Genomic DNA, 25,343 nt, shown 5'->3' with positions numbered 1-25,343 from the left:
CAGAATGGAATGGTACAGATGARTTCAGACTGGTTTTTAATTAGTTTGCACATAAACATTTTTAAAATTTAAAAATTTTATGGCCAGAGTTTACAGATTTTTAGTAGAAATTTTGATTCTTACAAAGCAAGTATTGCTTTACTATTGTCATTATTCCAGTCAATAATATGACTAATAACTTCTCATGTTGAACAAGTGCCTGACATTGACATCTTCAATAAATCAGCCCTTTGCAGATCAATCCAAGAAGAAAATATTATTAAACTGTGTTGCACAAAGTTTCTTCACTTCTTCTGTTAAAAAAAAAAAAAAAAAAAGATACATCAGTATATTTTACAGAAAGCTTCTCRAGAAAAACCYYGGGGATTGTCAWGGAGAATATAATTAAATTCTAACAMAAAAAGCCCTGAGAGTTTCTGATGTAGAAATACACTTAATGTTACTCTGTCTTCAGCAGAAAAAAGTCAAGTCTGACATCTGCCCCTGTGTGAAAGGTGAGTTGTGTCTGAGCAGCTCAAGTACAAATGATGGGCCCCTCATCACCCACTGCAACAGCCTTGGCTTTGAGAGAAGGAATTGTRTTATAACCCCTTCTTCAGAGAAAGGAACAGTAAATCAAGGCAGCAAAACTTCAGCTTTGTGTGATTTGGTAGRYAACAYTTCCTAAGTTTATCAGGCACAGAAACACTCATTTACTGCTTCTGTATGATAGGTTTGATGCTGGAAGACAATTACAGGAAGATTTCCAAATTATGCAACTCATTCCTCATTTTCAGTTGTAGATTGCTAGGCTTTGGTCCTGGGAAGGTATTAATTCTTCCCAATTGTCTAAATGATCACAGTTAAAACAGGGAGCCTAAACATTGCTGCAAGTARGTTTGAAATAGCACCATAAAAACTTAATGCATTTTAATGTTAATTCTCACTCTTAGTCATAATAAATTATTCTCAAAACCACGTTAGAAACAGGACAGTGATGGATGGGGATGACTGACAGGACAGCCCCAATGTGTAAATAACAACTCCTGCATCACTGACAAAGAACTCAGATGTAAATATATTCATCTCTCACCTGTAATACACTTTATTAATGACTCCTAAAGTAAGCTCACAGTGCTATTATTTGAAGGAGGAAGAATGGCTGATTAATAATTAAGAATGCCTGCTGAATATTTATGCTGTCCTTTCATAGCTGATAGTAAGCAGACTAAAACAGGTAAACTCCCCTGCTCTATCAAAGACCAGGCCCTCTCTAGATTTCTCAAGAGACAGATTTTTTTGCTTCTCTAGGGACACACATTTTAGGATTTCAAAGTAATAAGAAACAATCCTTACCATTCACTTCAATCAGATTTACATTTTTTTGATTCAGAATAACGTACAGTTCTCGCTGGTCAGACTTTTTCCCAACTACCCAGTAATCACTCATTGCCTTCACAATAATTTCCTCATCTTCATCAACTCTGAAAGAAGTTTGAGAAAGTAAAAAAGGTGGCATCAAGTTCATCTTCAACAACTTTATCTGTAATTATTAGGACAGCTCAATGTCCCAAATTGTGATTGTACATATCAAAGGAAATACCAGTTCCAACTTGGCCATTATTCAGTCCCAGATGAAGGCTTCATAAATGGCTGCTTGGGAGAACCCCAAATGTATAAATCAGTAGTGGGAGCAGAGGTCCCTGTCCTTTATACAATCCCACTTTGGACAGCTTCTGGTGTTTCCCACCCCATTTGTTATGACTGCTCTGAACCCTTCAACAGATGGGATTATTTTTTTGGGGTAGAGGCCCTGGCCCTCCTTTCAGTTATTTTTTTAAAAGGACACTAGAATTTCCTTTTAAAATGGACTACTTCTAGAGCTACACAAAATACCAAACATGAACAGCCAGCCATCAACAAAAATACTGAAAAGCCCCACTCCTTTGAAAAAAGCATCTGCTTGATGGTAGGAGTTACAGACTATTTAATAGTTAAGCATTACCTGGAGAAGTCACTGTTGATGTCACCGAGAATCTTCATGAGGTCAGGGTGAACAGATGCAAGTGATACACTGGGTGTTTTTCTCATGTGAATGGTACTTTTCTCTGCCAGGTTCATGTGATTGAAATAGATAAACTTAAATTGAGGTTCCTTCTCAGCCCTAGGAAGATTTGAAAAGAAAAAAAAAAAGTGATTTGTGAATAGTGGTGTGTTCTATAAGCAGAGGATTCCCAGAGATTGGGTAGTGAGCCAGAGCAGAGCCAACTTAGCCTGGAGTTATCCTCACACTGAAGAAACACAAGTATTTTAAGACTTGTGGGATTGAACTTAATTTTAACACACTCTAAAAAAAACAGATCAAAAGAACCAGCCAGTGTTTCCCCTTCAGCTCCTCAGGCTGCCAGAAAACACAYAGGGGAGTCTGAAGGCCTCGTTCCTCTTCACAGTAGTAATTAATTCATTTGTGTTTTTCTAATGAGCTGCTTTTTTCTCTGACCCCATTTTGTTCCTGCTGCTCTTTCCTATGCCAGTCCAGGCTGATTTGAATGGATGCTCACTCTTAAATTTAATCAAGAAATAAACTTCCATTCATGTCTTTGTTATTTGTTACAACCAAGAGAACAAACTCCTCCTTGATCCAGGAAATTCGATTTGCCCCCCTCGTTTGTGTGGGCCAAGCAAGAGACTATTTTCAAACTCCTGCCTTGGCAGTCTTCCTCCATTTCCTCTTTTATGATGTGAATATAAAAATGAAGAGCTGTAGTTTTTTGTAGAAGTCCCAGTGCATTCAGACTGGGAGCAGCAATTGGTTTTTGAGGCAATGCATTATTTAGGAGCAGGAGATACTGTGATGACACCACTCACCTYAGCAAACAACCAGATACCCCTGCTCCCTGTCACCCACCTGCATTAGTGTCAGGGAACTGGATCATGTTTTCAGGACACCATGGCATTAAACTTTTAAAGAGTTAAAGCTGCCAAAGCCAGTCCCAGATGACATTTAAAAACCCCAAGTTTAATGATTTAGTAGATTGGCACRATTTCAAGCACATCCTATTCTATGCAGTGTGATTTTGCTGATTTGGGATGGTACCACTGACCATGGGAGTGGGAGTTCACTCCCACACCAATCTTTGGTTGGATTCCTCCTAGCTGCCATATGTGATACTKTTCTTGCTTCCCCAACTAATAAATCTATCAAAAAATAAATACAATTTTATGGTGAGTCAGCTGCAGTTCTAAGTGAAGTGTATTTTCCAAAGCACTAACATCCTTTCTCATTTGACTGCTTTTTGCCCCTCAAGTTATTACCTTAGTCCTGCAAAATACATTAAAAACAAGACCTTTTCTCTCCTCACCTACTAYACAAGGCAACATTTCAAGAAGCAGTAATTCTGGAAAAGTCCTCAACTGTAAAGCTTCCATTGTAAACTTACTAAAATTCCCATTTCGGCCAGACAATAAACATTTGTTCCTGAATTTGCAACATCTATTGTTATTTCAGGGAGACCCAAACATACAACAACATTCACTTTCTAACCACTCCAGATGAACAAAAGTAGACAAACATTGTTTCAAGTCCACCATTAATGCTCATGTTGCTATTTAAATCTAACTTTTCATCAACTCATGARGGAATGCAACAGGAAAAGAAACGTGGTACAAACCCTGATATTCTTTTGTTGATGTTGTATTGTTCACAAATGTCTGATGCCAGCACGGTGAGCTGAGGCCCAACAATGCTGTCCAGTTTGCGGCAGAACTCCAGCGTGGGGGGAATTGAAGCTGAGGCAGGCACAGAAAAGGGAGACATGACATTCTGAAGGTACAATTTCTGGAGTTGTTTGCTTTAAACATCAGCAAGAGCCCAAGGATAAATTTATCCCATAATTAAAACCTTAAGGGTGATTTTGAAAGTGGCTAATTGAAGCAGGATTTAGTAATTTTACTGTGTAAACTGAGTTACTTATACCACTGGAACAAAGATAAAAAACTGATAAAAGCATTCATGAAAAAGAGACTCAACAAATTAATGTATTTTTCAAGAGCAAAACAAGCTGCATGTCAGAGGATTTTACATCTAAAATCTTGGCAAATAATTGATGCTAAAGGGTACTTACCATCAATCATAAAGCAGACAGCTGCACTCATGGCCTGGAACAAAAMAAAATTAAAGCAAAAAGAACATTTACAACAGGTTACTTCAACCAACCCAAATAAATGGCAACACTTCAGTGAGGTCACACACATGAGGACATTTAAAAATATTTTTTAAAGGTAACAGGATAATCTTCAATAGGATAATCTTTTTGCAGTCCTGCACAACACAGGTTAGCAATGATTTTTAAACTCAGCCCAGTTAACAGTGTAAGTTGTAGGAGAAAGATAAAACTTGATAAAATGCAAAGATGTCTGCAAGAAACTTCCAATTTAATGTAAAAAAAAATTATTTGTTTTATTGATTAATCCTACATAAAGCCAGGCATGAAATGGCTTAAAGCAACTGAAGGCTGGTATTTTATTTAAATAAAATAATTTCTTTTGGACAGGGTACAGAAGAGGGGAAAACAGAATTCAGGCTTTAAAGTTTGTTGCTAGAAATACCAGTTTTGTGTCTCTTTGCTTTAACCTGGCCTGATTCGTGCACCTTTTTATAAATTAAGTACTTCACATCATTATCATCTTCATTGCTTAGAGATGCCTAATTCTGTGGAGTAATTGCARAGGAAACTGTGATACCTTATAAACAATTAAGTGAAGCTCTTCATAAGTGTCATCAGTGTTCACAAATATTTTGGGGAAACGGCATTTTGTTTCTGGATCATTAAGATTTAAAGGTCCAGTAAGAAACCTAGAAAATAATTCAACAGAATTATCAGATGTGATGAATTCTTGTATTTCAGTTCCTTGAATCTGACAGATGTTCTCCAAACTTGCAATTAGGAATTCTCAGGATTAAGGATGTCCAAACCCACAGTTACTCAATGTCACCAACCTGTTTAAGTACAGAATTCCCCACTGACGTGCTGAGTACAGAGGAAAAACAAACAGACAAATCTTARATTAAATCTACACCTCTGTCTGGAGTTCTTGACTGAAATGACTGGAGCAATTCCCAAATTTGTCATACAGTGCATTAAGAACAATGAGAAGAAAATTAAATATGCAGTCATGTTAATGAAGCATTTCCCTTTTTTTCYAGGGGYTGAGTTTTACACTGCACCAAYTACTGTGCAACCCTCTGGAATGAAYTGTGGAGTATGTACTCAAAATAYACACRYTCCTCCCAGATATTCTGCCTTGGGGGGAAGGCCCAGYAGATGGTGACAGTAAAACAAGACCCACCTTCCATAGTGTTGGAGATTTCCTGGCATTTCTGCACGGATGGGAGAATCTCTTCCTGCTAACTGAAGGGAAGAAGAACACACAAGAAAAGCCAGTTTAGAGCCAGAGAGGAGACATGTATTTCTCTTTGGTATTTTAGCCTTTAATACCAGATCAACAGGCAGAAAAACCTAAAACCAGTCAAACCCCTCCCCTCCCAAAATCCCCCAGCCCATACCTCAGGCTCCATGTGCCTTGGAAACAGAGATGTTGTCAGATATTTGTACAAAATTCTCATGTCATCTTGTTCCAGTCCACTCCTAGAACATTGTAGGRAAAAAGAAACAGATTAGGCTTGTGCTGCAGTCCAGATGACACATTTTCCTCTAACCAGTGCAGACCAATGCCTTTCTTTGTGAATGGTAGCCTGAGCCATGTTTGCTCATTTTCATCCAAYTCTGTCACTGATTTAAAAGCTTTTCAATTATGACATCACAGGATTAGAAAYTGAAGACACACAAAAGAATTACTGAAGAACCTACCAGATAAGCTGGTCATTGTAGAGAAATGCAGTGTACTTGACTATGCTCAGGCTTTCTTCCATCCTATTAATAAATGACTGAATTTTCAAGTAAGTCATTTTATCCAGMGGAAAGAAGCTGATTCCACAAAACACATCCAGCAGATCACAAGACTGTAAGTGCAGTGTCTGCAAGTACTGAAAGAACAATGACAGTTGGCTTCTAGAATTCAGAAAACTGCCAATATATAGATTTAAAGGACAAATTTGAGTCTAATCCTCAATTATTTGGACTAACAGTCAAAGAAAAAAGATCCCTTTAASCATTCTGTGATTCATGTGTGAGTGTGTGAATATGATTCCAGGCATCACTTTGCTTTTATTTACTCATTATGACAGCAGCTTTTAAAGAAAAGTTCAAAATCTTTTGAGWGTATAAGAAAGCAAAGCCTTTCGTACTAATATTTAATTTCAGAGTTAACTGTAGGAATAGATAATTAGCTTTCAATGTGCAATGGAATAAATAATTTCTATTATTCACTTTCTTGATAGATTGTAACCTTTAGCAGGAGATTTCAAATGTGGTTTGTGAAAGATGCTTTATTCAATGGCTCCCTCTACAGTCACTTCCCATTCCCAAGCACTCCCAGGTAATGCAGACAAACAGGGTGACAGATCTCTGTCACAGCTTTCAAGTTTCTATCACAATAGCCAATTCAAAATTAATGCAGAATTTTAAAAGAAGGAACACAATTCCATCAGAAAAAAAGAGCCAAAAGTTCAGTTGTTCCATCAAACTGTTACCGTGCTTGTGGTTCAACTCCTCTTAGAGAAGCTACTCTGTCAGAAGCAGCAGGAAGTATTTGACAAAATGAGTAACCAGATACGTTGTGTTGACTCTACATCTTTTCCACCCCTTGTGTTTTATAGTCACACTGCTGCCACTTTTTTTTTCATTTTATTTCCTCGTGCAGAATCACACTGTATGCACAGGAAAAACAAGGTCTTACCCGATGGAAGAATTTCTCTAGTCTCTCCTTTAGAACTTTCACACCCCCATCTTCCATGGCTCTCAGGAAAGTGCCATTGAAAAGCTAAGAGTTTAAAGAAAAAAACCAACCAGTTAGTTGGGTAATAATTTGCAGTACTTTCTTGTAACTTGGCTATGAATATAGCTAATTACAGTACAGTTCCCATTCCTYAATATACTCCACATCAATCCAAATGTATTCCATTTTACTGGAAAAACATTTAGATTTGCACAGTCCAGGTATATATATATTTGCACAATCCAGGTATATAGATTTGCACAGCCCAGGCAGAATATTTCTGTGTTGTTGAAGTATCTCACACTCTTGTTTTGCAAAAGGAGCCTCTAGGATTAACCCTACCTTGTACATGCTGTAGCACTGCTGCAGGACTGAACTATAAACCTTGTCCTGCAGGAGAGAGAGCAGAGACACAATTACAACCATTCTGGATGAGCTAAACATAACATGTGTTTTCAAAGAAAAGACACAAATTGGAGAAATCAACCTCTGAAAAGTTAAACAGCATTTTCAGTCAGCATCTAAAMATGTCTTTGTACTTATAAAGTATGATTTCAATAAAGGGAGTCCTTTAGCCCCTCACATTTGGTACCAAAAGCACCTTAAGAACTGTATACAATTGAACAAACCTAATAATACTGCAGCTTGGACAAGAAATTCCATCATAGTTATGAGCTTTTTTGTTTTTTTCATTATTAGCAGTCTTAAGAAAGTAGTAATAWGTATACTTACACCTAATAAAAACACATAGATTTAAGAATTTCATTAAACACACAGATCCTAAGAAATGTTYACCTACTCCAAGCTAAAAGTCTCAMAGCTGTATATTTCACAGCTTTTATTGAATAATCTTGAACTGTTTTCTGGATAATTCTTTATCTTGTGCTCTTCTTTAAACTTTACTGAAARGTACTTTGCCCTGTTTCCGTTTATGAAGACAGATGTAGATATATATATAAAATCAATCTGACAGCAGTTCTAGAAGAATCAAACTAAGATATTTCTGGAAATACTCTTAAAATACAACATAAATCATTCAGTTCAKTATTACCAGCAATTCTTCTTCCTGATATTCATAGACTGGCTTTCCATCTTTGTGTTTTTCTATGATGGGATTTCGTACAACCTAGGAAGTGGAACAGGCTGGTATTAGACAATGCAGAATGCATTGAGAGCATTGCAGAACAGTGGTTTAGGAATGTGCATTATCACGTGCATAAGTACCATGACCATCCAGAAGTTTTCTTCAGGTTCATGGAAAAATTGTCTGTTCTTCTGCGTGTGCAGGGATTTTGCAGGTTTTGTTGGGCTAAAGGTCCTGCAAAGAAAACATACATGTAGATATGGATATTTATACACACTCACAACAAGAAGATAATGACTGAGAGCTTTAAATGAGCCATGCAATCAGACTTCCTACCTCGTGAACTGCACTATAGCTTCACAYAGCCCCACATTTCTGATTTTTTCATTCTTTTCTACTTCATTTGGGTGATAGAAGAGAATCTTCTTTTCTTCCTAAAATTAAAAAAAAAAGAATCCAAGCAAATGCATTTTAACAGAACGAAAGAATGCTGATTTCATGGTTTGCTTGTTTTTTAATCCCATAATTACTTWAGCAGAATTTTATTTTGTACCAAAATGGGCTTCTGCAATAATGAATAAAAGGCATATTTAAGCACACTTAGGCAGTCAGTCATCCCATGATATCTCAAAGYACTTTATAAATTGAAGGCTATTGAAATCACAGGCCCCAGTCACTTCTCAGCCTGTTCAAAGCCAGGAGAGCTTCAAAGCCAGCTCAAAGCATGCCAAGCTTCAAAGGCAGCTCAGATTGCTCCAGGCCYTGTCCAGTCATGTGTTCAATACCTCCAGAGATGGAAATTCCACAACTTTCCAGCCTGGCTCCCATGTTAGATCACTTCACTGTGAAGACTTTTTTCTTTTTCTATCTTGTCAGAATTTCCCTTCATCCATCCTCATTCTTTCACTTCAAGAACCTGGCTCCATCCTTTAGGCAGGTGAGACTGCCCTCTGCCCCCCTCTACATTGTCTCTTCTCCAGGCTGCAAAAATACAGCTCTCCAAGGCTCCCCTGCATCCCACAGAGTGGCTCAGGAGTTCTCCACTGGACTATTTCAGTTTGCCAGTATTTTTTTTGCCAGTMTCACATGTGCTGGACAGAGGGGAAGCATTGGCTCGGCCGGACCTGCTGAGCCACCCTCCCTCGCTGCTGATTCACGCAGGACCTGTTGTTCACAGACTCCTTGGTCCTGTTCTGCAGAGCTGCTCCCAACCACTCGCCCCCGACGTGYCACGGTGAGGCGGATTATTCCAGCCCACATCGGGATTTTGCTGAGCTCCACCRGATCCCAGCTTGCCGAGGGTCCCTCCGAACAGCAAACCTCATCCTCCAGTGGAACAAGAGCTTCCCTCGGTCTGGAGTCACCCAGGAGCGTGTTGAGGGCACGCTCAGCTCCTCATCCTGTCATTGCTAACAATGTAAGTACACTGCTCTGTTCAAAAACTCTGAAAGCTGAAGATTATCACATGAACCACACATGTTMCCTAAAGCTGTTACCTAAGGCTAGCGATGGAGCTTCTTGACTTTCTTTTACTAAGGAGCACAATAGCGAATAAACACTAGCAGTCACTTGAATGTAACTAAGCTAAACAGTAACCTTTCTACCATATTGCATCGAGAAAGTTATTTTTAGAGAAACTTAAAGCATCAGTAGAACATAGTTACTGACTGTCCGGTTCCCCATTTACAACCCAAGCCCTGCTGCTGACAACACCTCCGGTTAGTGTTTCTTTTCGCTCTGAAGCACAGACAGACCGCGATGGGGGYGGCGGTGTCCCCGGCCCCGCTGGTACCGAACCCCGCTGCGGTGCGGGTGCGGATGCGGCGGGCGCGGGCCGGAACAGCCGCAGCTGTGACCGCCTTTGTCCGGAGCCGCTCCGCAGGGACAGCGCCGCGCCTTCCCCGCACCCCCGGCCGCSAAACACCCCCGGTACCTCTCCCTCTTTGGGCCCCAGCTTTGGGTTGTAGATGAAGAAACTAAGGAGGGTCGGAGCGAGCTGCTTCTCCTGGCCGGCCGCCCCCGCCGCCGACGCCATCCTGAGCCTGGGGCCGGCAGCCGCCAGACACCATCGGGGATCGGCCCCAGGCGGCCGCGGCACCGGCACCGGCCCCGGCCCCGCCGCGCTTCCACGGCCCCGGCCCCGCCGCGCTTCCACGGCCCCGCCGCGCTTCCAGCGGCCCCGCCGCGGTTCCGCCCCCGCGCCCCGGAAGCGCTCCCGGCCCGGGCTCCGCGCAGCGCCCCCAGCGGCGGCCACGGGAACGGCGGGCGGGGCAGTCCCGGCACGGGCCTGAGGGCTGCGGGAACCCGCGGTGCCTCAGAGAGAGGCCGTGCCGGGTTCTCCTCAGCCATAGTCCGGGCCCTATTTGCCTCAGCCATAGGCCGTGCCCGGCGTTCCCTCAGCAAGAGGCCGTGCCCGGCGTTCTCTCGGCCAGAGCCTGTGCGGAGCATTTCCTCGGTCAGAGCCTCTGCCCGGCGCTCCCTCAGCGAGGAGTCATGCTGGGTTTCCCTCAGCCATTATCCGGGGCCGGCGTTTCCTCATCCCGAGCCTGTGCCCGGTGTTCCCTCAGCCATAGACTGTGCCCGGTGTTCCCTCATCCCGAGCCTGTGCCCGGTTTCCCTCAGCCATAGGCCGTGCCCAGCGCTCCCTCAGCGAGGAGTCATGCTGGGTTCCCCTCAGCCATAGACTGTGCCGGTGCTCCCGAGCCTGTGCCCGGTGTTCCCGAGCCTGTGCCCCGTTCCCCTCAGCCATAGCCTGTGCCCGGTGTTCCCTCACCCCGAGCCTGTGCCCGGTTTCCCTCAGCCATAGACTGTGCCCGGTGTTCCCTCATCCCAGGGCCCGCGATTCCTGCCGGGTTCCCGCACAGCCCTGCCCGCCATCCCCTCCTCAGGCAGGGAGCTCTGGCCATTGCACCCCTGCTCGAAACGCAAAACCACCATCGGYTCACCCCCCTCTGGCTCGTTCAGAGCTGCCTGGCACCTGGAAAAAGAAGAAACGCTTTATTTTTAGAGGTAGAATCCAAGTTTTGAAAGATGAGACTGAGTTAGCTGAAGGAACCAACATGCAGCATCACTTAGTGCAGGTAATCCTTTCACCATAAATAGATACAGTACATCTATTCTGATTATTTTTCAGTTTTCTGTCTGGTAGATTTAAGATAGTGGTATTTAACTAATAAAATAAGCTTTTCTATTACTTTCCAATTCCCATCCAATTCCCATAGAATTCAGTGTGAGCTACACTGGAAGTAAAAATGGCYACATGGTAAGAGATCCATCACTTTTGTGAGCTGGCTCCATCCCATCCCTCCTGCCTTGTGCCATGGCTGCAAACCCTCCCAGAAGCTGGCGTGGAGGAGGCCAATGCCTTGTGTGAGAGGAGATATGAAATAGAGGTGCTGGCTCACCTCCCCTGGCTGTGCTGGACCCTCCCAGTTTGGATATGTGAGTTCATGTGAGTTCATATCTGCAGGCTCCTTTCCACAGAGTGGGTGCAGAGATCACCTCCACCTTGGCTGTCACCTTTCCTGCCCGCACAGATGGTGTTTAACCCAAACCTCTCAAGAGCTGAGCTCCTCCTGTGTGGCCTGGACATGCAGGAGTGACACAACAGGCTGAGCTGCACCACAGACAGAGCATCTCCAGACCGTGCTGGCCAAATCATAGCTGTAGGAAATGTTTCCAAAGCTGCWGAGGGAATCTGCTTTATCATTTCATGGTGTTTTCAGAGAGGCCAAGGCAGCAGATGACTCCTTCTGCTTGCCAGCAAAGGAGGATGAGGGAAGGCCTGCTGTGCTGAGCTCCCCAGCGTTTCCTTGAGCTGGATCTGAGGAAGGAACAGGCCAAATGTGTCAGGATGAGATATCTACATCCAGTAATCCTTTTTTCTCACCCTACAGCTCTGAGCTAAAATTCAGCAGTGTGTGCAGGAGAGCCCTTTCATTGTGGTCTGTCTATTTGAAGGCTGCTGCACACTTGAGATTGTTTCTGGGAACATCCAGTCAGGATGAATAAATCAAAAAAAGAAGCAAAGTTCCCCTCCTTGCTTGTGCTCCACTGCAAGCAGGGGTGAGGTGGTGATCAGACCAGAGGGGAGGTTGATTTGCTTATACTACTCACTTAAAGCAGTGAAATTCTTAAAATTGATTGTCAAGTTAAGTAATTTCTTACCAAAGAAATGATAAAACTGCAGYRACTGTAGGTTTTGCTYGTGTTGGTTGAAATTTTAGGTGTGTGTTAGTTCAGACTTAGCCAGATGGAGATCCTGGGCTGTGGCTGGGRTGRCTGTTTACTGCTGCAATGCAAACAYTKATGCAARGGATATATTGTGGAGGTACATGGAGTTGGTGGCTGGGTACTCACTGGAAATGGGGAGTRCTGAGGAAGGTGTTTCCATGTCCTGCTTTCCCTAGGAAGGGAATTAAYGTATGTGTAGTGATTGCTAACGTATAATTCTGCTCAGTGCAGAATTGCTTTTGGTGGGTGTATTTGTGAGAATCTACAAAGAGCAAGTGATATCAGATTCAATTAAATTATTACATTTCTAATGTACACATTAACAGGGCATGAAGAAACTTCGATTGTGGTTCCAATTTCATCCCATCTTCTTAATTGTATGTGCAGTAACACCACACCTTGACATTTGCAAAGTGGCATCAGATCACCCCGAGTTTGAAATGTGATTCCTAGCCCATGATTATGTAAAATTAAACTGCTGCATAAGTACATTGGGAATTTGCAGGACAACCCCTGCATCAAGGGACAAACAATTAACAACTTTACGAGTGCTTTCTAATTTATTTTGAAAAATATATAGGAGTAAGAAATCGGATTGTGTACACATAYGTTTTGGTTTGTTGAGCCTATTTCTGGATACTATTTTGAGCACTTCCGTCAGCTGTGTAGTAGCAGACTTCACAGAAAGGTATACTATAAATCACTCTGGGTGTTAGAGCTGACAGCTTTAAATAAATACAGCTGACAGCTCAAATAGCTGTTCCATTGACAGTATGTGCTCTAAATGTGTTAACAAATGCGTAGACTCAGCAGTTTGGGATTAGTTTAGCAAATAAATTACAAAATAATGCTGTGATCCAGCAAAAAGCACAATGCCTGTGTATCCGCGGTCTGCGCGCTTTGTTAGCGCTGCAACAGGCCTGAGAGCTGTGTGGGAAAACACAACAGTGCAGCTGCAGCAGGGCTGCTGCTAAAACAGCCTTCATCTCCCCCAAACTGCTGCGAGTGTGATGTCAGGCAATGTGAGCAGCWCTGGGAGTGTCGTGGTGAGTAATGGTTTAATAATGGATGCATTTATTTTGCAGGACCAGAGATTTCATAAAGGAAGACAGGAACTTTGCACTAGCTTGGGTTGTGATTGAGAGTACAAGGTTCCTGAGCGGCAATTAAAAAACTGCTTTCATGCAAAACTTGAGATAYTGAAATGGTTTTGTTTGTRTAGTRTTACTAGCCTGGSTCTGTAGAATGTGTGAAAGAGAAGCTGGGAAGGCAGGATGAGGAAGGGGCTAGGCAGTTGGAAGGATTTCAGCTCTGAAGATGAATTATATTATTATGTTAATTATTGCCCTTCTGAGCACTGCAAGAAGTGAGAATTGCATTGAGAATGATGTCACAGTTCATCATATGTAAGGCATGGCAATTTTTGTGCTTAGAGGTTGAGTAACGGTTGTTTATTCTTTTAACTGTTCACAGACAGGGTAGGCTGGCACAAAGTGCCACATTAGGTGGTACATAATGTGAACATGGASTAGAACTCTGGAGACCTGTATTTTGGTGGAATCATAAGTATTCTGGTGTTTTCTAAAAACATTTTTATAGTGCTTGTGTCTAGTGAATAATTGTAGCATGCAATGTACAAGTAGTAAGATGTTTTAACTTTAAATGGTTCTTCCTACAAGTCAAYAAGTTTCCCTTTCCTTAAATCTGCTGGGGTAGGTGCTATACTAYTGTGATTTTTAAGGTACCTTTTTCCTCATGGAAAGCATGGAAAGATTCTTKAACTGCAATATTTTGGATGTTTGAGAGATCTCAGAATATCTTGAGTAGAGCAAGTATATTTTTTCTGTTTGGTGACCTTCTCCAGCAGCCTGTTGCATCTAAGTGGAGAATAACAGAATTTGTACTTTGCCTCTGGGTTTCTTTGTCAAGGTCCACAGTGCAAAGGCTGAGACATTGAGAGGAACTAGAATTCAGAGTGCAACATCATCTGGAAAATCCTTTATTTTACTGGCATTTGCCTGCCTGATGTAACATKATTATTCAAGGTCAGGACACTTAATTGTCAGTGAAATGGAGAGCAGTTTGTCTGTTACTTACATGTGAACTACTCCAAGACCCTTCTGTCATCAGCCTGATTTCATTGCCAGGAACACACTTTATTTCTTGTGACTATCCTGTGACATCTGTCTTATGCCCTGAGAATGGCCATGGGTCAGTTCCTCATGGGTCARACCCTCGGCTTGTGTAAATCTGAATAGTTCTGTTTAAATCTAGATACTCTAGAAATTTATACTCTAGAGCATATTTCATAACACTAAGAAGTGCGTGAACTCTTTCTCCACAATGAGTACAGGAGAATTTTAGTTTATTTAACTGCTTTTGCTTTGATGATGAGAATGTTTTAAGCAACAGATTTTTTTCAAGTAGTGTTTTGTTGGGTTTGCAACGCAGACTGGGAGAGAGCAAAGGCCCAGCATATGGAAGCATTAACTSTATGGACTCTGATTATCTCAGAAACACTTCACTTCTGGGTTTGGTGGTTTTTGGTGAGGTAAAAGAGTGGTTTGAAACGGCAGCAATTTCATGCAGAAGCATTTCTTAGGCAAAAAATAGATGACTGCTTTTCACTTGGAAGTCAGAGGGAGATTTTATCCTCACTTATCTCTCAAATGTATCTGAGGTCCTGGTCTTTGATGAAGATCTGAGTTTTCCGAGAACTTAAGCTTAATCCAGAAGGCATATTGTAAACAGAACTCCCACTAATTTCAAAAGATGTTCCATATATGAATATCTGATAAGTTCAAGATCTTGGAGGGATTAACACTTCTGGTTTAAGAATTCTCATGTTTCAATTTAGGAGTCAAAAAAMCAGACACAGGCTACAGTATATGATTAATTTTTATTGGATATTTTTAAGGGAAGTGTCTGCTAAAATAGAAGTTAGAACATGGTAAATAGTCCACACAATGACAAAAAATCAGTAATCAGTGTTTTATAATGTTGCTAAGGCAGTGAAAAAAATAACAGACACTGTCAAGATAAATAAGGGACTCCCGATTTTCAAGGTTTTGGAGTGTTTTGTGCAGATTCATCCCAATTCTATCTTGTTTGGTCCTTTTGAACCTCTAGGCCTGCACCATTTCCTGGAATTCTGTGAAAAATAAGAGAATATTTTCATGAAAGAAATATTAGCATGGAATGAATGATTAGGAGTAAAAGATTAGTGGCTTATCAAGAGATTTCAAATAGGAAGGAACAGATAAACGTTATCTGATWGATGACCAGAGAAGAAATGTGTGGATGAGAGGTGTCACCTAAGCATCCTTTCCTAAACAACACRGGGAAAGTCAGTGTTTTGCTGTCACTTACAGGGAATAATTAAATACTCAGGGTAGTTTTGTCCTTCTCTGTGCACAATACTGATCTTAGGCAAAAATAATGGGTGGATTATATGGAATTTAGTAAGAAATAGTTAAGAAAGTTAAAAAAAAATGAAAAGTAAGTCCATGTGTTTTATTAGCTGTTTGTAACGCTTCAGACTTCGAGAGGTGTTGATTTAGAGCACGGTCTAAAACTAAAAGTATTGTGCAGTTCCATGCAGTATGATCCTGGAGTGTTGAGTTGTGCAACAAGATACTRTTATTTTAAAGATCTTTTAAATATTTGGCCTTCATGAATTAGAGTMTCTGATCAGTCCCATCCCTGAGTGACTGTATTAATATACAGATTGCTTCATCAATCATGTGTGTTTATTCTGGCATAGTTCCTAAGGAACTGGATTTCATTCCTTCCAAAGAAAGGAACACAAGAGTTCTGTCCTGCTGCTGCAGTGAGCTGGGGAATCTGCATGCCAGCACATTCCCTGCGTGCTATTCCCTAAGCCCCTTTCATGCTTGTCTAGGCAGCTCAGTGCTCTCGTGGGGTGAGCTGCCATTAGCTGCAGGCCTTTTGTGTGTGTGCTTTGTCTTCAAAACAGGCACAGAAACATGGAATGAGGAGATCAGGAGCTTTCTGGCCATTAAATCACACGAGTATTTCCACACGGTGAGTGCAGTGTGCCATACCCTAAATCAGCTGCTCCTTYCTACCTGCTCCTTAATCTGCCACTGAAGATAAATAGCATCCATCCCTCTGCAGATCCTTTTGTGGGATCTTGTATCRGGGTAGTGACACTTGATCATTTTGTTCTCCTTATCATGCAAAACAAATATGGAACTGCACGGGGATATTGAGAATGATTTCAGTGCCTAGTGGAATTTCTCTGGGCCAATAGCTGCAGGAAMAGAGCTGATGTATGAGCTGTTTGTTCTCTTGTGTACAGCTGSTTCTTTGTCCTTGATTTTACATTTGTGTATTCCAAGTGATGCCAGTGCTGCCTGACATTMGAGTGAGTGGGAGGAGAAATAAGGRRCAGTTCATTTCAGAGCAACTGGAAATAKGGGAGTGAGTGGCAGCAGGAAAGTTCCTTAGGGTTTTTTACTTGCTCATGCAAAAGGAGTTGAACCTGTAAGATCAGGGACCATTTCCACCCTTCAACAGGTTGCTAGTCAAGGCTTTCAGTAAAATCACTGAGGTACATTAATGTACCATCAACAAAAACTAGAATCCTCCACCACTACAAACATCCTGAGGTGCCTCATTCTGTATTTAAAGTAGTTAATACCTTCAGCCCCGATTTTGCCATCGCCATCGTGATCTGCAGCTGCCAAGAAGGTCTTGGTTTCTGAGCTGGTTAACACTCTGGCTCCACACTCGAACCTCTGAAGGAAATACCTTGGAAGGAAACAACTTTCATTTAGATTTTCATACCATAGTATTTGTTATGCTTGTTCTATAATCAAACAGATAGCTATCTCCAAATAATTGACCACAATAGCCAAGTCCTTCAAACACTGCTTTGTTTGACAAGCTAACTCTTAGTTTTATTTATTTCTGCTTGTAAATGCAACCTTGATCTGTGTGCTATAGAAATTGAGCCCCAGAGAGCTCTTTTTTTTTCTATACTGAGCATAAAAGGCAGGTATTACTAAATTGCTTCTCTCTGTAGAGATTGTCTATTTAAATACACATTTCACAATCTGCTGAAGTTTTTATCAACATTTATAAAAATTCTGTTCACATTTACTGAAAGTTCTGGAATGGAAAAAGTGCTGACTTTTTTGATAGCCTCCAAGTAGATAACAAAGTTCTTACTTGAGCTCATCTTCTTCAATAAAGCCACTTTGATCATTGTCGAGAATCCGGAAGATCTCCTTGAGCTGGCTGCTACTCTTTTTAGACATCCCACTGATCTGAAAGAATTTTTTGGGACTAAAGGAATCTGGAGCTGAAAATAAATTAATAAAGAAATTAACCCCAGACCACTGYGTTCACTCTTCCTAAATGGTCTGAGGATGATACTTTGTTACATTTTAATTGTTCTAAACATGATCAGTAGGTGAAGCTTGTCAAATAGTGAATGAATTCTCAATACTGCCCCATACCCTCCTAAACATCCAACAAAACCGTGTGGGGATAAGCTCCAAACTGATAATATAAACCAGTTATGGACAAACATACTGTGACAACTGAGTAAAGAGATTACAGAAATCTGTTTAAAGTATGCCCTTGTTCAGTATTCTTTGGAACTGAGTTGAACTTGCCATGGGTTACATATAATACAGAATTTGAGAGTTTKAATTGTTTTCTTACCTTGGCAGTCCCGCAGAGCAGCAGCGATGTCAGAGGGGCTTAGGAGGTCTGTAAGGCTCATTTTAAACCTGTGGAAAGTAGTACATTGCAAACAGAGTTTTGAAATGCAAATACATCTTACAACAAATCGGGTTTTTCCATGTTTTGAAGAAGACTCAAAGGTCAACAAGAGTACATTAATCTAATTGATCAAAGCAGCATCTCTGCTATTCCTTAACAAATTACAAGATTTAGTGCATTGCTTCCTTAAAAATAGCAGTGCAGAAATAATACTTTTTAATGAGATGGATTACATTAACCATTTTGTGAGTTGATGATCAATTTTTTATCATTTACCTGCAGCCTATGTAAATAGAGCACATTATAAAACTCTCTGTAAGCATTAATCTAATAAATAGTCTTACTGGAAAGCACAGAATCTGGCAATTMAAGTAACAATATATGCAGTTGGAAAAGGAAAGGTAAGAAAATTTGCTTCTATTGTCTCCCCAACAGCTCTGAAGAATAAAAAGAAAACTGATACTTATCTATATAAAGTCCATCCAKATGTAATTCCATCAATTAAAATAAAAATCTTAGAATAATGGTTATTGTACTTACTACTGGTGCAGCTCTGCACAGTAATTTTATTTAATTAATCTCAAGTCAGTTGCTCACCTTTAGAGTTTTCTCAGCTAAGTAAAGGAAAAATAGCTGAGGAGATACCAGGCAAAATAGTAATGTTGGCTCTGGCTTGCCACTGTCTTATAAAGGATTCAAAAGGTGACAATAACCACTCCTTAGGTTACACTTTCATGGATCAAATGTTTGAATTGAGACCTGGCTCAAATTTCTTCCTTAACTAATTAAACTTTTCTTTCTATTTATATCCTAAGACAATATGGACAAAAAGAACAGGTTTTTTTAAAAATAAGTTCACTATTGTTATATTAAGTACAAGTCTGCCAACAAAACAGCCTTTCAGTCTCCAAGAACCTTCACAGGTAACCTCTGCTCCCAGAAGTCACTTGGGAAGATGACGCCAGCAGCCAAACCCTTATGGAAAGAAATGAATTTGTTTTCCCTGAGGCTGTTGATCCTTTGGAATGTATAAAGGAGGTTGGAGRTGAAAGATCAGAGGTGACAATGTGCCATTCTGACAAAGATAACTTGTCACTAGGGTAGAGGAAAGCATTTGCTAATTTGGATGATCTTTCTACAGTAAGCTTCATTTTGTATTTCCTGACCATTTTCTGAGTTACAGAAACAGMAACCAATGCTTTCAGTGACAGAAAACTGAACTAGGTAAAGCTGAATAAACTGATCTTGTTGTCAGTATTGCTTGGAAGATTATGTACAATCAGGTGCTCTACCAAATAATCTATTTTWAAAATTTTCAATTACATGAAATCAATAACAGACTTACAAGTTGTAGAAAGGTCTCTTATGTTGCAGGAATCAGATTTTGTTAGTATGGAAATAGTTTTATACACATTGTATAAAACACATTCTCACAATCTATTTCATTAATAATGAAATTTTAATTGTAGATATAAATAAGTGAGAGTTTATTATGTATTTCAGGAGTATTACTCTTGGAACAAAAAAAACCTGAAGAAAATTTGTAACAGCAGATAAGGAGATTTTCCTTCTCARACAAAAACTTGTGTCCATCTTTAAACGAGTTTATATGGCTAGGATGAAGACCATTAAAACTCACACATATTTTGGTTAGTATTTATTGTGTAATAATCAATTGTGGTATCTAAACTGATGTTCTCTTAATACATGAGCACTGTCTTTTTTTTTAATTAATGGAAATAGCATGGTATGCCCAAGAGGTAGTATTTTTATAGTAGCAACAGTTCCAAATTATACTGTRGAGCAGAGTAATAAATATATTGGTGGAAGTTAATGGGTATGGTGGGTTTACTCCTGCTTGGTTTAATGACAGTGAACAAACTAACAATTATAGCAATTGTTCCATAGCACTGTTTGGATAGAGGAATACGAGGTCTAAGAAACACAAAAAGCAGACATAATTTCATGATACTTTCCCCTTTTTGCTACCTCTTCTGTGCACAAAGGAAGGTGACATAAATCACAAATAATCAGACTTACYTTCAGTCCTGAATACCACCTGTCCWGGAACAAACAAATGCTGCTTCTATTGCTTCCAGCACRAAAATGGTTATAGTGAACAGGAACTTCAGCTTTCCTGTTAAACCTAAGAACCCTGGGCTGCTGCAAATTAGTATGGTCTGATTAAAACCAATTAAACAGTGCTGRTTTGTACAGGCTGAAGGGCTGATCACTTTGGTGTTCTTTCCTTTATCTTCTTCCTTCAGGATCATACATTCGTGTTTCTTTTTGCCTGACATTCCCATGGTATTATGGTCTGTCAGGCAGTGGCAGTGGGAATGAAGTTCATAGTGTGCTTTCTCCAGAATCATCCTGGAATAAGTTTCATCCTCTTAGGTACCGTTTTACACTCTGTTGTATTTTCTCCTTTATGATCATCTCAAGTTAATATGGACAGAGGGGTTCTTTTTTACTGCCAAGATGTTTCTAGAGAAAAGGGTTTTTTCAGTTCTCTGTGATAGKGCCATAAATGTTCCTTTCTAGGAGACTTCCGTTATTTCTGCTGGCTCCCACACAATRCTCATGGAACTCCTCTCTTTGTTTGTGTTTGACTTGCCATAAAACACTAATTMTTGACAGCGAATGAAAACGAGGGAAATTAAATGAAGTGGAGGAAGATYAAGGTGAGCTCAAGCTCAGAATGTGTCTGCAGCTCATTTGGACATTGCATTAAAATATAAACACCAAAKATTTAAAGAATGACATCTGGTTACCTCGTACACTCTGCCATGGCACACTGAGTGCTGAGCTGGTTTTATGTGTATTCAACAGCAGTAAAGAGCCAGAATTAGTATTATATTAGCATATAATCTCAAATAAAAGTGAGATAATTGCTATGATTGCTTTTGAAGGGATCTTTTAATGTTTGAAATTCAACACTGACAACAAAAGTGATGCTAATCCTGGCTGAAAGATGGTTTACAAAAGCCTAAAAGAGCTGAATTTCAGAATCAAGTTGATGTCACTGTACATYGATACAGGTGGGAATCTAGGGTTACTGGGTTTTATTTATTTATTAATGATACTTCATCTGAAGTACAGGTTTCCCTCCACTACAATTAGAATACAGTAATCAGGGATTAGTATATAAAGGGATGTTTTAATGAGATAATCTATTTTACTGTGAACTATCAGCATGTTTTCCTTATTTCTGGGGTATGTGTTTACTTAGGTGGCTGTTATTACTTTATGCGTTCAAAAACGGAGATCTATWAAAGCAGTTTTTAAAAAGATGTTATGCAAACAATGTAACACTATAAGGAAAATCCCTAATAATTCAACCAGAATAATTCTGGCAGAGAATCCGAGTATTGCAGTTTCCAGGAATGTTTAGCATTTGTTCCTATGAAATTCAAGAAAAAATAACTTTTGGTTAGTTAGTTGGTTTTGGGATTCTTCTTTGCTCTGTTAGAGACATCTGAAATTTCTATTGTGTTGATCATCTGAATATTTATATAACTTGTATACGTTGTTTTCACCTGAGGTATCATTAAATAATATTAAAGCAGTTTTTAAAAAGATGTTATGCAAACAATGTAACATTATAAGGAAAATCCCTAATAATTCAACCAGAGCAACAGCTGCTAAATAATGTTCAGTTAACAATAGTGCAAATTCTGGCAGAGAATCGGAGTATTGCAGTTTCCAGGAATGTTTAACATTTGTTCCTATGAAATTCAAGAAAAAATAACTTTTGGTTGGTTGGTTGGTTTTGGGGTTCTTCTTTGCTCTATTAGAGACATCTGAAATTTCTATTGTGTTGATCATCTGAATATTTATATAACTTGTATACCTACTGTTGTTTTCACCTGAGGTATCATTATTAAATAATACTAAAGCAGTTTTTTGTTTGTTTTTAGAATTTCAGAATTAAACTTGAAGGTGTGGTTCTGAGACATACAGGACATTGATAAGTTCTTGCTAGGAATCTAAATATATAAAACAATTGTCTTCAAATCAAGGGCTACTTACTTCTCTAAGAATCAGAAGAAAGTTGTGTTTTGGTAAATCGTTGACAGGTTGTGGACTAGTCTTGYAGCCTTTGTGTTCTGTTTGGCATGAAGTGCAGAGTTAATTAGCAGTGGCAATCAACCAAAGCCATGACTTTGAGCAGATGCAAAAGAAACATCAGCAGTTGTCTCAGGTGAGATCAGAGGAGAGGTGTTAACCTGAGACCAACTACAACAGTGTAAAGAGATGCTGCAGCAGCTGCTCTCAAACCCACACAACTCCATCTTTCAGCCCTGCTTGTGTCAGGGCCAATTGTATCCTGATCCTGGATAACAGATTCTGCCTTTGTAATGAGTTTGGGAGTCACTAAAATAGATACTCAGTAACCTCTGTGTTTGATAGCAGTGTTGATGTCTGGGTGCTGATGGCAGAGAATCTTAGGTGTTTCCAGCTATGATCATTGAAMAGGACCKTTACAACAAAATGAATTCTATCTGCCACCTCAAGCTGTCTCTTAGGGCACATGCTTTAACCATACAGATCACCATAATGTTTAATTGGAATTGTTGCTTGGGCTGTAGTATTTTACCTATTTTAACAGAGAAGTTTGAGCACATGCTGTAGTTCTTGGTTTTTTTTGGTCCTGTGCATTACTGTGATGAAGCAGGAAAGCCAGGCCTCAGTGACAAAGCTTTCTTTCCCTGCAGCAGCAGAGGAYATTACCCAGAGCCCTGAGCAGAGATCTGGAGTGTAGAACCCAAGGTACAASATAGATCCTGCAGCACTGTGCGTTTGCAGCTAAAGGAAAACAGGTACTTTACTCACATTAGGGGAAATACCATATGAACTTTCCTCATTTTATCATTCTGTGCAAATGGATTTGATTTCTGTTTGAAAATAACAGAATAGACTAACGTAGCTGAGTAATTATTGTTACTAATTCATAGACACTGGTCTGATAAACTTATTTTTTCACTTAAGAAGCTGTCCTGGAAGATCTCTGCTAGCATTTGATGTATGTTTGTCTTTAAATGCTCTTGGAAAAGCTTCTGTGACTCAGTAATGCAATTTTCTGTCTCTGACCCTTAATGTAATTGTCTAGCATGTTTCTGTCTGCATTATAGACAGCGTCAGATGGAGTGCTTTAAAAATCTAAATTGTTCAGATTTTCTGTCTGTTTTAGAAATAACTGTGCCCTAATATTGCAGGTTGTGAATAATCTGGATGCTGCCTATTGTGGCATGTAAAATATAAGTCCAGTGGTATTATACTGTATAATGTATGTATTCTGTATAAAGTATGTATAATATTATATATTCTACATATATATATATGTTACTAAAGGATTTTTGCACATGGCTGCATTTCACTGTGCCCCACAATGTAAAATAAACCAAATAGCACAGAGGTACTTCCARCTACTTCTGTGTTCACTGCCTGGCCTCAATGATTCCAGTGGATTTCTGCCATTAATATCAGCAGTAGGAGGGTGTAGAGCCCTTAGTGAGGTTTGAAGTAAAATTACTCTATCATTAGAGTTCACTGTATCACAAATAATCATCAAAAGTCACTTGTTTAACAGAAACAGCCTAAAGAAAGGAGAAACAAGGGTCTCGATTCAGACAARCTCTTAAAACACGTGCACCAAGCACGGGACAAAATTCTGTTGGCAAGAGGCAATCCYGTATTTAGGGTCTCAGACCTCCAAATGTCTGATTCCAGAATGTTCTTCACTTTGAGGGAATGTATGTTTATGATCAGGCAGCAGTTTTTCCAGCTGAGACACAATTTGAAGAGCTTTCTTAAATCCCCTGGTAAGTAGTTACAGRAATTTCCCAGTACCTGACAGCCTGKGAGAGTGAGAGGCAGAGAGGAAAGGAAAGCAGGTGAGTGTGTTTTTGTACAAGAAAACATTTTCTCACTGATCTGCTTAGTGGTAATGCTGGAAGAAGGAAAGGTCTAAAAACCTCTCTAGTCACAAGCTCTTCTTAACTTTCTGGAGTGATCACCRGAGCTGATACCAGACTTACCTTGTCATGAATTTTTTACTGTTCTTAATGGAATGGTAAGTGGTGAAATTGTCTTAGATTTGTAGGCCTAGCAGGCTAATCAGGGTGGAAGTAAGTGTGGTTAAATAAAGGAGCTGCCTGCTATCTCAGAAGTTATCTGAGCTGTCTGTTCCTTTCTCTCTTATTTAGCCATTAATGTTGGTACAATCCTTGAAAATGTCTGGGTGACCCATATTGTACAATAGAAACATAAAACATTAAATCAGCTCAGACACAAAGTATTTTCTGACAATAATGAGAGCTTTTAGCCCTGCAATCAGGCCGCAGTTATTAATTCTGCAAAATTTCTTTTTTAAATTGCTTTCTTGAAATGACATTGAATTCATGAATGTGTTTGATGGATAATTCTTTTTTCACTCTTACAGAAAATTCTACAATTTTAGGACCTGATTGGCACATTAGAATTAATGGAAATGCATTTTTAGCTAATGCATAGGGCATAAACACCTTATTGAGTATTCATTAAAGCCTTCTAGATTTCTTACAAGCCTGTTTGGCTGTGTGTTGATTTTGTTCACACATCTAAAACAAAACCCTGATATACTGCAGTGTTTCATTAGGTACTATTAACAATGAGCTCATTTTTGTAGCCCAACATTTGATTGCTCTGTGTGTTTATACTATGACAAAATTGTGCTGACATCATCACACTCATAGTTTTCAACCCCAACCCAGGCCTAGTGCATGAAATGGATGAACTTCAGTTAATGAGCAGCTACTCAGACTTTTGCTTTCTCCCCATTCCTTATGTCTGTCTTGCTATTTCAATCTGTCTGCAAAGAAAAAAAGATTCATTTCTTAGCAATTTTTAATGACACTCTTCATCTGATTATACTTTCCTCACAAACATTTATGCATTTTACACCCTGTGAGATGTGGGTGTTACGATATCCTCAGTGCTGAGAAGGAGAAAAGCAGCACAATGTTGATTTTTTGGGCAGCATTGCCCCGTTTGCTCTGATGGAGCTCTGGGGAACTTTTCATTTCTTCGAAGTGTTTTTTGCTGGAGTGGCAGGTGGGACAGGAGGAATTCATTCAAGCACAAAGAACTCTGTTGTAACTTCTCCTCTGCAGCAGAACAATAGTGCCATCGGGTGGGCAGSAAGGTGAAGGATTCCTCGGGGAATTTTGAAGGTATTGCTATTTCAGTAATCTAAATTCATCCTGGATCCAGTTGATCTTAAGTTGATGACTTAATTAGTGCAAGGTCCTGCAATATAATTAGTCTCTGAAATGTTATCGGTTGCATAAGGAATGACAGGGAAACATATGGAAAACCTAGGAAACATTAAATATTCCTCTTGATTGAATGTCACTGC

General features: G+C 39.9%; 2 protein-coding genes across 2 annotated transcripts; both read right to left on the bottom strand.

Moving 5' to 3' along the window:
• Position 1: 1 nt before the first annotated feature.
• CCZ1 (CCZ1 homolog, vacuolar protein trafficking and biogenesis associated) lies at positions 2-10,094 on the bottom strand. The gene is made up of 15 exons (XM_057386321.1): positions 9,894-10,094; positions 8,297-8,394; positions 8,101-8,194; positions 7,928-8,002; positions 7,219-7,266; positions 6,838-6,921; positions 5,850-6,025; positions 5,546-5,627; positions 5,329-5,390; positions 4,723-4,834; positions 4,104-4,137; positions 3,651-3,768; positions 1,985-2,143; positions 1,336-1,463; positions 2-293 (listed from the first exon to the last, which is right to left on the bottom strand). Exons 1-15 carry the CDS (start codon positions 9,993-9,995, stop codon positions 238-240), a joined length of 1,428 nt encoding a protein of 475 aa, XP_057242304.1. The 5' UTR covers positions 9,996-10,094; the 3' UTR covers positions 2-237.
• A 5,224-nt stretch (positions 10,095-15,318) lies between these two features.
• LOC130585709 (parvalbumin, thymic CPV3) lies at positions 15,319-17,945 on the bottom strand. Its single transcript, XM_057386325.1, has 4 exons — positions 17,885-17,945; positions 17,387-17,519; positions 16,857-16,966; positions 15,319-15,344 (listed from the first exon to the last, which is right to left on the bottom strand). The coding sequence occupies exons 1-4, from the start codon at positions 17,943-17,945 to the stop codon at positions 15,319-15,321; spliced, it is 330 nt and encodes a 109-aa protein (XP_057242308.1).
• Positions 17,946-25,343: the final 7,398 nt, after the last annotated feature.

Source organism: Malurus melanocephalus, unplaced genomic scaffold, assembly GCF_030028575.1.
Source record: "Malurus melanocephalus ecotype Western Australia unplaced genomic scaffold, MMel_1.1 scaffold_953, whole genome shotgun sequence".
NCBI classification, from domain to species: domain Eukaryota; kingdom Metazoa; phylum Chordata; class Aves; order Passeriformes; family Maluridae; genus Malurus; species Malurus melanocephalus.
This window is presented reverse-complemented; position numbering and strand designations above follow the sequence as displayed.

What these genes read in the sequence shown, in the direction of transcription:
- LOC130585709 (XM_057386325.1), bottom strand. Translation starts at nt 17,945, where the DNA reads ATGAGCCTTACAGACCTCCTAAGCCCCTCTGACATCGCTGCTGCTCTG. An exon ending in TGCTCTGCGGGACTGCCAAG is followed by an intron (nt 17,520 to 17,884) that starts GTAAGAAAACAA and finishes ATTTATTTTCAG; the next exon opens with CTCCAGATTCCTTTAGTCCC. An exon ending in ATTGAAGAAGATGAGCTCAA is followed by an intron (nt 16,967 to 17,386) that starts GTAAGAACTTTG and finishes TTTCCTTCCAAG; the next exon opens with GTATTTCCTTCAGAGGTTCG.